General features: G+C 38.4%; 1 protein-coding gene across 5 annotated transcripts in view; it reads left to right on the top strand.

Moving 5' to 3' along the window:
* PROM1 (prominin 1) overlaps positions 1-14,215 on the top strand; it is a 58,719-nt gene that overhangs the window by 19,727 nt on the left and 24,777 nt on the right. For 3 of the 5 annotated variants that reach the window (XM_079307420.1, XM_079307422.1, XM_079307423.1), the window contains exons 3-7: positions 2,035-2,093; positions 4,288-4,314; positions 5,814-6,019; positions 11,238-11,358; positions 13,987-14,050. In XM_079307420.1, coding sequence (XP_079163546.1) covers positions 2,035-2,093; positions 4,288-4,314; positions 5,814-6,019; positions 11,238-11,358; positions 13,987-14,050 — 477 coding nt within the window. The remainder of the gene's footprint in view (positions 1-2,034; positions 2,094-4,287; positions 4,315-5,813; positions 6,020-11,237; positions 11,359-13,986; positions 14,051-14,215) is intronic. The other 2 variants (XM_079307421.1, XM_079307424.1) reach the window with 1 other exon arrangement.

Genomic DNA, 14,215 nt, shown 5'->3' with positions numbered 1-14,215 from the left:
AATAAGAAAAAAATTCACACAACAAATGTGAATCACGTCTTTGGGGTTGGTGCAGTTTTGCCTCACTTAGACTTGTATCTCCTTGTTAGTAAAACTTTCAGAGAAACACAGATGCTGCCTGTGATGGTCCCGATGCAGGGAGGAATCTGCTGGTCCCAGTGTGTGAGATGTTTCAGAGTTGCAGCAGTGGTTCAGTTGGGTATTCCCCTTACAGTTGTGTGTGCCCTTTTTTTCAGCAGTCTCATGACTCTCAAGATGCAGACTATGAAAGGAATTGCAGGGTTCATAACTCTTTTGTGCTTCCCAGGTGCTTATTCCACGTGTGTTTTGGTTTTATTTCTCTTATTGTGGGATTCAGCCTTATCTTGTACTTTATGTATAGTCTTGAGGTTGTCTCAAAATAGACTCCTTGCTTATGTCCACCAGCACTCTCTTGAGTGTTTTGTAGTGTACTCCTCATGCAAGGAATGGTTTGTGGCTTGGCACTTCACTGATGCATTAACAGATCTTAATTTTTTTAGTTGGCAGTCTTGCTGGCTGCAGCTCCCTTGCAGGGACTGCCTGCCTTAAACCAGCAGTCGGTGCTTTGCTGTTGTGTGTTTTCTTTCCTTCAGCATTTTCTGTGAAGAAGTTTTCAGTATCTCTTCAATCAGTCGAGTTCATGTTCCCACTGCGGGAGGTTGAGGGAGGAGAACTATGGACACTGCTTGCTTAGGAATTTGTTTTCCTGAGCCCTGTGTGGGCTGAGAGAGGAACAAGATCACAGCCCCTGTGAACTTTCTGAACATACTTCACAAGTGCTACAATAAATTCTGAGAGGCCTTGTATTTTTGGGAGGTGAACAGTCGAGTTTTACACCTTCAGGTCCTTTATGAATCTCCAGGTTAGGTAATTTACTGGGGATTGTTTATTAGCTATGTTAATTTGCACATGGGCAGACTGAAAACAAGACAATAGTAGGATGAAGTCCATCTCTGTATGAGCATAGGGAGTAGAGTTTTTCCTTGAGCTGTTTGAGGTGTAGTGTGCTTCCTCCTCAGCACAGGAGACCAGTGGTTGGTCAATTATTTCTCCCAAACATCCAAACACTGTTGCTTTTACACTGCCTAGCATGGAGCACACCCATGGCCTCCGGTGCTTCTCTGGGGCAGAGGGGCTGCAGAGCTGGAGTGCTCCTCTCCTTCAAGTGCAGGGTGTACAGAAGTGACTGGGAGCCACAGTTCTCAAATTAGTTTCCATAGGGTTGTCAAAACCTTAATAATGGTTGTCCAGTGATGCTCCAAAAAGGAGATCCTTTTGTTGCAGCTGCCAGGGTTTATTGAAGGTGCTGTTAGTTGTGTTTAATTCCTACCTGTTCTTTTGTGATTGCTGTATTTTTTTATACTGTGAATGAATTAGAGTGAGTGTTGGATCAATGCACAGTAAATAGTAATAGCACAGTAAGTAGTAACATGTTAGGCTGATTTGTTTTGGTGGTGTTACATACCCTCTGTTGATCCAGAGATCAAAAAAGAAAATACAAAAATAAAAAGGGAGAAAAGGATTGGGATAATGCTTTCATGATAAGGTTCTTCTTTGTACCCTTCAGTCAAAAAGTTATCATTAGCATGCTTGTTTTGCACATTATGTATCTGATGCTGTGTCTATGTATGCATGTTGGCATAAGCATGAGGCCAAGCTGATACCCAAAAGATTGTCCAAGTAATTGATACATATGTGATGAACTTTCAGTGATGATTTTATGGTACAGAGGAAGACCTGTGGTACAGAGGGAAAACCTTTATTGTAATTCAGTAGCAACTGGTTAACTGATAGACAACCTGGCTACATTCCTGTGAGCTCATAAAACACACAGTTGATTAGAAATGTTGTTTCTAGACAGATTTATGGGGACACTTACATGCTTTTTTATGCTGTTGATTGCTTTTCTTAATTCCATCTTGCCAACCTAACACAGAATTCATAGTGTTCTCTTTCCTCTGCTTTTATCAATTATGTTGTTTAAAACTGTGGAATATTCTTGCTTATTTTCAGATCTCATCAGAAAACTAGCACAGCAGCAGTTTGGAAATACACAGGGCGATTATCAAAAGGTAAATTGTCTATGTGTATCTGCATAAAATAATGAAAATAATTATTTTGAAATTCAATTTGCTTGCTTGCTTGGTGGGACTGTAGACAGTGGTGCATCACAGATTATTCCTGCACACCCAGGGAGGAATGTAAGAGTAGGGCTTGGATGAGAGAGTCTCAGGACAAAACTGTTAGACCTTGGATGGTATCCCTGACCACAAGCAGGGTATTTAGTAACTAGTATGTAAGTCATGAGAAATCTGAGACTAATAGGGGATATAGGGTGGCAGTTAAAATATTAGGGTGCTTAAAAAACTGAACAGATACAGGGCACTCATCAGTCCAAATTCTGACCTGAATATAGTGCAAAACCTTGAAACAAATTTGGGAAATTAAAATACATCAAGACAAGTAGAGTGTGCTTCAGAAGAGGGAAGCATCAGTGAGTCAGTTGTGAAGCAGCCAGCATGGCTGAAGATGTGCCCCTGGAAGAATTTCCAATGGAGACAGAGAAGTGTGAATGTTGCTGAAGGGTGTGAATGAGTAGTTAGAAGTGTTTGCTTGTGGTTTTGATCATTCAAATTCAAGGAGAATGATTTCAGACTAGGATGAGTTCAGGAAGTGCCCATTATGGTGATCTGGGAAACCCGTGGATCTTCAGACAAAACTGGAAGGGTTTGCTTAGCTTAGGAAAAGATTGATAAGGGGTGTTGGTTACTGTTTTAAAATACATATGGAGAGGAAGCACTAGGAAGAAGGTTCTGATTCTTAGGCAAAATATAGTTGTAGCACAGAAGCATGGGGGCTAAAATGGACATGTGAGAAGAAGACTTGCTCACCAAGAACTGAGAACAGCCCTTCAGCAGCAGGAACAGGAAATCTGCTTCTCCTATTTATCCTGTTACATTTCTGCTGTCATTCCTCTGTATCATTTTTAAAACCTATTTATAGAATGTGTTAGAGACCCAGGAGGCCCTTCCCACTTCTGTACTGTGTGTTCTAGTGTTCCCAGTTGGACTGTAACCATCAACATCTCCCCCTGTCCTGCCAGAGCAGCAGTCTGCCAGCTCAGCCCAGCAGCTGAGCCATGCCTGCTCAGGGGAGCCAGCTCACTGCTGCTGCCATTGCTTGGCTTCTGCTGGGAGGCTGATGAAATGTGCTGGAAATGTTCAAAATCATACTTGGTACCAGATTAATAAGGGAGGGGAAGTGTTAATCATCCTTTCTTTGATACAGGAGAAAATATGTTAATATGTACAAAATATGATTTTGAGCACTTTAAGTAGTACTGTACAGTAGAAGTTTCAAAAGGATGTGTGTGATGCTGATAAATAAATCACTAAACCTTGAGCATTTCTGATTCTCACACATCAGACTTTGGGCTGAGGGGTCTTGCCATCTTTAGCTTGTCTGCTTTACTTCCACTTAGGAGAAGGGAGAAAGCACTGTCAGCTGGGAATTTGGCAGGCCAAGGTGAAGAGGAAAATACAACAAATTAATTTTCCATTGTGAAAACAAAGGGGAAATTGGGTTCTTCTGAAATTCTGTCATTTAATATTTAATTTTCAGCGTTTTTCTGGTTTTACAGATTAGAAAATAGGTAAGCACTGTTAAACAGATTTCTTAAGTCTCTCTTGAGTGCCTTTTCTTTTTTTCTTTTGAATAATTTAAATTGAACCTTTATATGGTTAATTAAAAGTGAGGGTGAATTTTGTGTATCATGTGTGTATGATCCCAAAACTGCTCCTGGAACTACTAAAATAAAATAAGCACTGAGAAGAAAAAGTTAGTCAAGAATATAATATCAGTTATGACAGGTAGAATTCATGAAGAAATTGCCATACTGCAAAATAAGGCAGTCTCTGGCCTTCTGCAAGATACATTGGGAATTACATGAAATAGATGCTCAGTTAGAAATAGCTGGTCTGTCATTGTTTTAAGGTGAAAGTATTTGTTGGACAAATCCTAGATTCCTTTCATTCACCAGGGAAACCAGAAAATAGCTGCTATGTATTTTATTGTAAATATTTTTCCATAATTATTTAATGGTGCTTCTGTGCATTATTTTACTTTAGTGTTTGTTGTTGTTATTGTTTCTGTGTTGTTAATTGTTATGGTCTAGTCACAGTTAATAATTCATTATTCACGGGATTTGTTTTTTGTGCATGCTGCCTGTGTATTATACACATTCTCCATTTGTTTTGACTTCCACAGCCAGAAAATGTTGTCCTGACTCTTCAGGTAATGTCTTATGGTAGATGTACAGCTTTGAAAAGAAACTAACCATGTCTGCACTGCTCCTGTTAAAATTTCATAACCATTTTTAATGTTACTTTAGATACTATTTTTCCATCTAACCAATCTTAAAATAATATATGCTGTCATACACTTTTTGAAGTGTTCAGCTATATAGAAAACAGTGATTCTTTTGCAAAATTAAGCCAAATTCTTCTTTCAAGCTTGTAGTTCACATTCTTCAGAAGGAAGCACAGGTTTTAACAAGCAGTTAATAATAATTAAAAGAGTAGTTTTCATCCTAGAATTGGTAATTAGGGCAGAAATTTGCAACTCTGCTAATGGTGGTAGTTGCTGTATTTGGCTCAGCTGGTAATTAGTTATTGTGAGGAAGGGCATCAGCAAGGCTGGAACTAGAGCATGATTGATATCTTGTGAGAAATTGTAACTTATTTTACAGGACAGTTATGCAGCCTGAATTTCATCCTTTTGCTGCCAGGCTGCCCTTATGCTGATGGATCTGTAAAACAAAAAAAGGACCCAAAGTACTAGTGTGAGAGTTAGTTCTCCTAAGATGTGGAAAGGAAAGGAGAAAGATTTATCAGGGAAGAAGGACTCCTGGGGTGTGCCCACATCTTTGTGCACAGACACCTCCCTGGTCTGGTTTCAGCTGGGTTATGTTTTGAGCAGAAGCTTGGCCAGCTCACAGCATGGCCAGCTCACAGCAGTCCCCTGGGAGCCACATTTCCTCCCTGCCAGGGCTGCCTGGCCCAGCTCCTTGGTCCCAGGGCTCTTGCAGTGTGAAGGCAAGTCAGGGTATTGCATTGCACCATCCCCTTTCACTCCTGCCAGCATCCTTTTAGTTGCTGCTGCTTTGCTGTTTGGCAGCAGAATGAATGTCTTTACCTGAGAGATCTTAAAATCTGTCAGCTTCTTGATGTTTTCCAGTCCCTAAGCAGTTTTAAATTCAGCACTTTGGAGTAACCCTAGCCGTTGTAATTGATCATCCAGTGAAATACTTCCCTTTGGGGTTCAGATGAATTTTTCTACTCTTAACTGAATAAAAAGGAGAAAAAACGAAGTCTCCATTTCCCTCTGATGAGGTGTTCCTCTAGTTAGCCTTGCTGACATTTGTGGAGCATTTTTGGAAACAGATGCGTGAAACAGTAAATTTGTCATCTGGGAATTCAGATGTGTTCATTTTTAACCTGTTTCCATTGCATTGATTCACATTTATTTCTTGTAAGCCTGCTTCTCTCTTAGCACTCTCTTGTAGTTTGCCTAGCTGATACTCTAGTGAAATAATTACTAGCTGTCAGTATGTAGAATGTTACGTATCTTTTTGTTAGAAAAGTTGTCGATTATTGATAAAATACACCAAGTTCATAACCTCAGTAACTTAGTAGATGGTTTAGTATGTAGTTTGATTTTTAATTATTTGCTCTATATTGATTGCAGTTACTGTGTGATATCTTCTATTACCACTATTTTTGTCTGAATTGCAGGCCATCTACTATGAAATCGGTTTTATAGTCTCCGCAGCCTTGGGATTGCTATTTATTTTGTTACTGCCTCTTGTGGGACTTTGCTTCTGTATGTGTCGTTGCTGTGACAACTGTGGTGGGGAAATGCATCAAAGACAGAAGAAAAATGCTGACTGTCAGAGGAGCTGTTTTGCAACATTTCTTTTTGTTGCATCTTTAATAATAAGGCAAGTGTGATAAAGAGAACAATAACCTTGGTATAGCGCTTACTTAGCAGTGTCATATGACAAATAATATTGCTGTGTTAGCCTACAGGTGCAGAAATTATTTCATTAGACTAAGTACTATTATTGCTTATTAAAGAAAATGTAACTGCATTATAAAAAATGCTGCCACTGTTGCTATCCACAGGTCATTATGTACTTACCCAAGCAGAATGTAGGTGTGAAACAAACAAAATAATAATGTTTGTATTGGGAAATGACATTTTTGCCGGTCTCAAAACAGCAGTTGCAGAATGTTACATTACACTTGTGAATATGAGAGACCGTGTCCTGTGTTCAGTCCCTATCCCATAGAGAACCTGAGATGTCTCATACTGCTCTGTTCTTGGTGAGTGATGTGTAAGTTAGAACTTTACAAGGCTGATGCTACTGATCCCAGACTGACTGCCCACTGCAGTCAAAGAGATTCTCCTGCCCTTCTTGAATCTTCTTAACCAAGGGATGAGAAGATGCCATGCCTGGATCTATTTAAGCCCATGTCAGGTTGCTCACTGCTGTGCTGTAACACAAAAGCACAGTCTTACTGGTAGTCATTGCCCTAACAAAAAATACTGGAGGAAACCTGAGATTTACTTAAAACTGTTTCTACATGTCTTGTACTGTACTCAAAAAGTATCCTTGTGGTGACTGATTTGTGGAAACTTTATTAGCTACTTTTGCCCAAAGTTCCTATGCAATTTCAGCTTAGATGGAAGGTTTACCTGTAATTCTTCCCAAAAAATTACACTTCTCAAGGACTGTGCCAGAGCTGAGTATGTAAACTGTGACAATAACCTGAAGAGTTTAGTCCTGTGGGAGTAAATGCTTATGGCTACTTGCAGGCAGAGCCAAAAGAGTGAAAACTTGATCTCCATTAATACAGGGTTACATTGAGATGTGCAGTGAATTTACTAACTCAGGTCCTGTCATTGTTTGGGTATAATTTCAAGTTCATGCAGCAGGGGAGGCCTTCTTTGGGAGTAGGTATCCAAAACCCCTGCCAAGTGACTGGAATGCCACAGACTCCTTCACCCTGAGCTGTGCTGCTTCACAAGGTGCATTTAGTAAGGCTGGATGCCTCAGAGTACCCTGAAGCCACACCTTTGCTTTAAAGGCACTCCTGTAGAATGTAAGTGTAGGCCTGGGAAGGATTTCAAAGAGGTGGCCTTCTTCAGGATTGCTATCTAAGTGTATGTTCTCCATCTTTTCCCTGTCTCTTGCAGTGCTAGACATTCTGGGATTCTCTTATTGAGCCATTTTTTTCTTTTTTTTTTTTTTTTTTCCCAGTCCTTGATATGGAAAAATGGTTTCAAACTGTCTTTCCTTGGCTGGGAAAGACAGGTTAAATGCACAGTGGAGAGTATTGGTAGTGGAAACACTGTGGATCTTGCAATGGACTGTGTATGTAGGCAACAGCTCTAGAAAACTCTAGTAGCATTGGGATGGGTTTTGTTGTGTGTCAGGATGCAAGGTGACAATGATATGTATGCTGTTCATGCAGATTTTAGATATTTCAGCCAGTAGATTTTAATCATGATGAACATTTATTCTCACTTTTCAACTGATGTAGTGCTGTGGTAATAAGAATGAGGTTTTAATCTCAGTTTACTGAAGTGATGTGTAAAGGAAATAGAAGTTTGAGGTTTTTTGTTTCAATTTAAAATAAGACTCCAGCTAGACCTGCTTTCTGCAGGTGTGGTTTAAGGTGAGAAGTACACTTTCCTCGAGGAGAGGTATAAAAAAGAAATCAGAAAACCTGTGATTATATATGCAATTGTTTATCTTTGTAGGCCTTCAGGGTGTCATTTTTCAGTACATGTGCTTTCTGTTTGAAATACTTCTTTATAGATTGAGTCAAAAATACCTGCAGTGTTTTTGGTAGTTCATAGCTTTTATATGTGAATGTTTCCCTACAAACTAGGATTCTGTTGCTAAAGAGTAGAGGATGTAGAAATAATCTATCAAAGACATAGCTAGGTGGATTTGATATTCCAGATTTACCATAAAAACAATTACATGCTTTTCTTCAAATGTAAACTGAAAGTTCAGGGACAGAGACATGGTATTATATCTTACTCACTAGTCATCTGCAAGCTTAGGCAAACGTGCTTTCTCTGGGAAAGAAATGTAATTTCTTTAGTTCTTGTACATTATAAAGGCAAGGGAGGAACCTTGTATGAATTGCAATAACAAATTTTCAGGTAATAGAATGTGTCCTGATTATTGAAAACCACATATAGAAAACCACATAGTCAGTTTTCTGTGCCTCCAAGAAAGCTTGTGTTATAACCTCTTTTAGAAGTAATAGATGTTAGGGGAAGCCAAGTCTGGAGGAAGTAAATGGTGTTTGGCATCTTGGCAAGTACCTCATCAGGCTTCACATTTCTCCTCTTGGCTTTGTAGGATTGGTAATGCATGTTGTTCAGAAATCAATAGTATCTGAAAGAATTGATGGAAAAGTTGTTACAGAAATTTCTATCCTATGATATTGTTAAATTCGTTATCTTGTAGCAAGGAAGGGGCTATTCTTCCAATATCTAAATGAGCTCAGGTTTTCTATTTTGTCACCTGAAATTTTTTGCAAGTTCAGCTAAAGGAAAAGTTTGGGTTCCCCCCTGCAGCTGGTTTAGTAATATTTGTATGCATTTGTTAAACCTGACAAGAAACTTGAGTGTGGAATATTGGACTCCTGAAGACTTGTCAAAACAATTTTGTTAACCTTTACAGAAGTGGCATGTCTTCTTCATTCCTGCTTTATGACTTTCTCTTCATAGCTGCTTATTGAATGTTGACTCAAGGCTCAGTTACATAATAAATAGATTTTTCCTCTCATGTTGTGTTTGTTTAGTTACATTCAGAGTATAGTTACACTTGTTCTGAGTACCTTCACTGCATGAAGTATCTCCACTATCTTGTTTCCTCCCACTCCTTCCATTCAGGAAGCTGAAGAGAAAGATGATTGTGATGAGATCTTACAAAATACTGTTTTCTTAGCTTCCAGTTGACCTTTCAGATCTCTGAGCATAGAATTGAAAGGACATAAAAATGCTGTCTGTCTAAGGGATGTGGTTATAAACTCTGAGCCTCGGAGCAATATATACGTTTATCTCAAGCTACCAGGAAAAGTAGTTTGTCTTCTGATTAGCAAAGAAAAGCTGAAAATGTTTGGATAGCAGTTGCCATCACAGTAGAGTGAAAAGAAATAATGTATTACTTATATCTAAAACAAAGCTGTTTACTATGCTTGTCATAGAGTTATAGAATGGTTTGAATTGGAAGTTACTCAGTTCCTTGGTATTTAGGCATTCTGAGTTCTCATTCCTTGAGTGGTAGCTCATGATAGTGTCTGCTTGAGTGCTGGTCATAGTGTCAATAAAACTATGCCATTTGCTGCAGGTTGAGGAGGATAAATGTGTGTCCCTTTGTTCTTTAGTGACTTTTGGGAGGTTAAGTAACAGCCAGTTTTAAAGACACAGCTGTGTACATTTGGGTAGAGAAGCAACTTCTTTGTGTCCATCTGGGTCATCCTGTCATGACCATTTTTGGATATTGAGAAAAATGTTAGTGAATGAATCATAATAGATCTGACCTGTAACAAATTGTTCTGCTGTTTCTCCCTGTGACCTGCTTTGAAATTACAATTTTCTTTCAGAGAGTATTTTTCAGAGAAAGAAGTTCTTGCACATGTTATCAGTTTTATGAGGAGAACATGCCTTTACATTGTCTGGAAGAGCAAAATAAAGTTGAAGTTTTAGTATTGATTCACTGAAGGAGATGAGCATTATAAATCAGGGTGTTTGTTCTGTCTTGTCAGGATATACAGATCGAGTTATTTTAGGTACCTGTTAGCTCTCCGTCATTTAATTTATGTGGCTGCATTATGGCTCCCTTCCAATGCATGTTCTTTGGAGCAAGAATTATACTTACCATGTATCTTTTTCCCCATAGACAGTCTGGATTAGGTTTTCTGTAAGTCTTATTTAAAAATACTAGTATTTAAGTCCTCTTGACACCCCAGCTTTAGAAGGGTGACAGTTGGGCAGGAGTCCAGTACCATTTGTGTTAGTGATCCCCTTCTCCTGTGTTTGGGTGTCCATAATGGCCTTTCAGGATACTGCCTCTCTGGTATGGAGCTGTTGAATTGCAATACAAAGTAAGAGACCTAAAAAACGTGCCAATCAGGAATTGTCTGTAACATGCCTGACTGCAGCCTCAGGGCAGTGCCTGTCCTTTGGTGAAATATCCTGCCTGTGGTGAGGGCATCTCAGCTTTCTACTGGTGAAATCTCAGAGTCAGTGCTTAGCCCATCAAATGGGTTTGTAGTCAGCCTGGTTTTGAAGCTGTTACCACTCTGGTGGTTACTCTTGAATTCTCTGGTACTTGTCTGCAAGATTAGCTGTTGTGAGTGTGAGATGTTTAAAATCATCTTGCTCTTTAAGTCTGTTTTACACCTAAACTAAACAAAAACCTAAGGTTCATGTATAATAAGAGATCTTTCATAAGTCTCTCATGGACTTTTAATTGCCCTTTAACATACTGTTAGTGTAGATCTGCTGTGCCATAATTAGAACTTTACAGTGAGGAGTGATCAAATAGAAAATAATCAGCAGCAGTGCTGGCAAGAAGTCTAGCTCACTTCCCACCTTTTGTTTTGGTATCAGGAAATGCATATTATTTTAGCATTAATAGGGACTTTGTGTGCTTTTGGATGATCCATGCAATTATGTAAGTAAATTCTGTTATGAATAAATCTTGCTGAAGTTAGCAGATGAAAAATACTACTTTTCATGCTTAACTGGCAAACTTGCTTGTAGCTGTATCAAGGTTAATGATTCTTGTGAAAGAGCCTAATGTTTCTAAGTCTCATACAATTTGCTTAGGTTATACACATTTTCTGATAGTACCCATGCAAATGGATTAGTAGCTGTACATAAATAACTTCAGAAGACTTTGGAGTAACATTGATTTTCCTGTTTGTTTGGGGTTTTTTTATTATTAGTACAATATTGGCCCTTTTGACTTAGTCTTATAGTCTGCCCATGGTGTATATGAGAACTTGTAGTAATTTATGGAGACCTTTCTTTCTTTTGATAATATTCACTTTCTTTTTGACTATAATTTTTTTGATATGTTAGAGTGTGCACTTACATTAACAAATACCTGTTATCTCTATTCTTTGTAGTGTTGGAGTGCTCTGTGCATATGCTGCCAACCAGCATTTAACTAACCAAGTCCGAGGAGCAAAGAAACTGGTTAACAGTAATTTTAAAGACCTGAAAATTTTCCTTAACGACACTCCAGCGGTAAAGAATTTATTTTTTATGGGGAATGAGGGTGGGAGGGAGAGGTATAAATAAGAAATATTGCAGAAAATAATTTTTTCTTTCTGTACACCTGCAGTATTTTGTTTATTCTTTGTATGTCAATCTCACTAAATAGAATAAATGGTGCAAGGTAAGGTATTTTCACACTGCAATAAGTGCCTGGGAGTTATCCTGATGGATCAGCATTCCTTGAACAATATCTGAGCTGTACTTCAGGAGTATTGGGCTAGTAGGCCCTTGTGCTTCTACTGAACTAGTGTAGATCACATGCAGAAGAGAAATAATTTGGAAAAAAAAGGTTTTAAAAGAAAAACTATAAAAAATTAGTATGACACGGAAATTGGATTCCTTGCTGCACTTTTCTGTTTCCTTATATTTTGAGAAGACTTCTGTGGGCTCTGTGACAGAGCCACAATAATTTCTTCTCCAGGAATATTTTGGTTTTCTGTAAACCAGAGTCACACTGTACCATACTGAACAGAAAAGAATATTTTCTTTCAAATTTCTCATAGAGTTCCATAAGAACTCCTTTGCATATCGTGTTTTGTGTCGGAATAAAGAAAAAAGCGAGTTAGGAAGACTTGTAGACAATGTGCATTTCAACTCTTTGTGAATTTGTAGAGGTGAAAAAGTCTGACACTTCTATTAACGTTGACTTTCATTAGATTTAATTATTTGAATTCAATTTTATTAATCTTTTTACTTTTGACTGATAAATTAGAAATAGGTGGAATTTATGCAGTTATGTGGAATCCACGAGTGTGGCAGCATCTCAGTCACAGTAATTCTGGGGTGCTTTTCTGCTGGCCAGGGCTGTGTGAGAACAGGAAACATCTTGGTGAATGCTTCAAATGTTTTCCTATCTGGAGCTGTTCCCCAAACTTGTTTGCATGTGGTGTTGTGACAGGTGGGTGGTGGATGTATGTGGCAAGAATGGAGGTCATACCAATAATCCCTCTTTGAAAGAGAGTGCTTTTGGTCAGTCTGGAGGTGATGCTGGGCACAGAAGGATCAACCCAGTCACATCAGAAACCACCAGAGTCCCCTTGACAGTGTGCTGCTGACAGTGGGAACTTCAGAGGAGAAAATCTGTTATGTAGAAGTAACTACTTTCATAGAGAAAAAATAGATGCTAGCTAAATGTTAATAAAAACACCTGATTATTAAAAGTGTCACGACTTGAACACTTCTGCCAGAGGTTAGTCAAAGTCTCAGTAGTTTTTTAGTTTCAGTGTGGGATTATTACCTTTTCTTTTTTAGATTTGGTATTAATGCAGTCATCAGATGTATCTCCTGAGTCATTTTATCAGACAAGGTGCATGAGTATCCTGTATACACATGCATTTGTAAGAATTTCTTGAGGAAAGGAGAAGAACTACAGTTTTCTGAAAAAAAGTTCTAGTATTCAGCTAGTTGTTTATAAAGCTCTGAAATTCAAACTGATGTCCTTGACTCATCAGTATGAGGTGTGTACAGCATATAAGAGGATTTGAAAAATAAGTCCTGTGTTAAGAGTTCATGTCACAGGAGATTTGCAGACAGTGAGTATTGAGCAATAACACTATTAGTTATACAGAATTGCCTTTTGTCTGGGACATTGCTGGAGACAATGCAAAACCTGTAGGCCTGCAAAATTTTAGTCCTTTGGTTAACCTAGGTAGACCAAAGCAATAAATAGGCAAAAATATACCTACAGCCTTCTTAGTAAGAAACTCTCAATTTTTTTTTCTCCTATTTTAGAAAAAAGGAGGTCCACTTCCTGATTTGTCATTTAATTTGATTCACTGATCAATAGGTTGTTTCAAGGGTGAATTTTTCTTTCTTTCTTTATTTCACAGAAAGTTTGAGGCTGCAGGCCAGATACACTTTGGAACACATTTGAATCATGCTTAAAATTGGGAATCCTTTGTGAAGTGCATTAACCTCTATACCACTTCAGCTCAGTTGGGGTAGAATTCATAGTGCATTATTCTAAACATGCAGAAATCAATTAATGTCTTTTCAAAATTAGAGTAAGTTTTCCACTTGGAATGGTTCTTTATTAGCCTGTTTTTCCAAACCCAGGATCTGGTGGTAACTGAGTTGCTGGTTTATATTATTACTGTGCCTTGGTAGAGCTCAAGTTGAGACTGGGCCAAATCCACTTGGGGGTAAGGAAAACTATTTGTTTTAAGACAGAGCAACCAACTCCTTTCCACAAGAGAAGCTCTGAGAGGCTGCAGAATGCAAATCTGTTTGTTTGGTGAATTGTTTCAAAGCATCAATGCCATTCCTTTCCATGAAGGAGGAACTAGTGCCGCCAGAAATTCAAATAACAAAGTTGAAGAGCAAGGAGACCAACTGGCCTGACTGACTTGAAGCCTCCATAAGGCCACTGTTCCTGCTACTTCATATTTTTGAGCTGAATCATTGACCACAGAGATGTTCCAATTAAGTAGATGTTCCAGTTAAGTTCTGTTAAGCAAATAAAATAGTTGAAAACAGTAGAAGGCCAGTGTTTGGAGGGGCTGCACAAATACTTTGACTGTTTCAGTGACTATTTGACACATTCAAAAGTGTTACTTTTTTCCATTCTTTTAATAATTTTTAAAATAATTTTCTTCTCAGCAAATTGATTACTTGGTGAGCCAGTACAACACAACCAAGGATAAAGCACTCTCTGACCTAAATAGTAAGTACTGTTATTTAAAGGGGGTTAGCAATGTATAATGTAATTAGCTCATAGTGCAAAGTGAAGTTTCATTTATGAGAATATGGTTTTCAAGTAGAAATGCTGTTCTCAATGGTGAATGAGAATAAAATCCTTTCACATAAAATGTCTCAGCTGGTATAATGC

Source organism: Erithacus rubecula, assembly GCF_903797595.1.
Source record: "Erithacus rubecula genome assembly, chromosome: 5".
Lineage (NCBI taxonomy): Eukaryota > Metazoa > Chordata > Aves > Passeriformes > Muscicapidae > Erithacus > Erithacus rubecula.
Note: the sequence above shows the minus strand (reverse complement) of the source record. Positions and strands in the feature narration are given on the sequence as shown.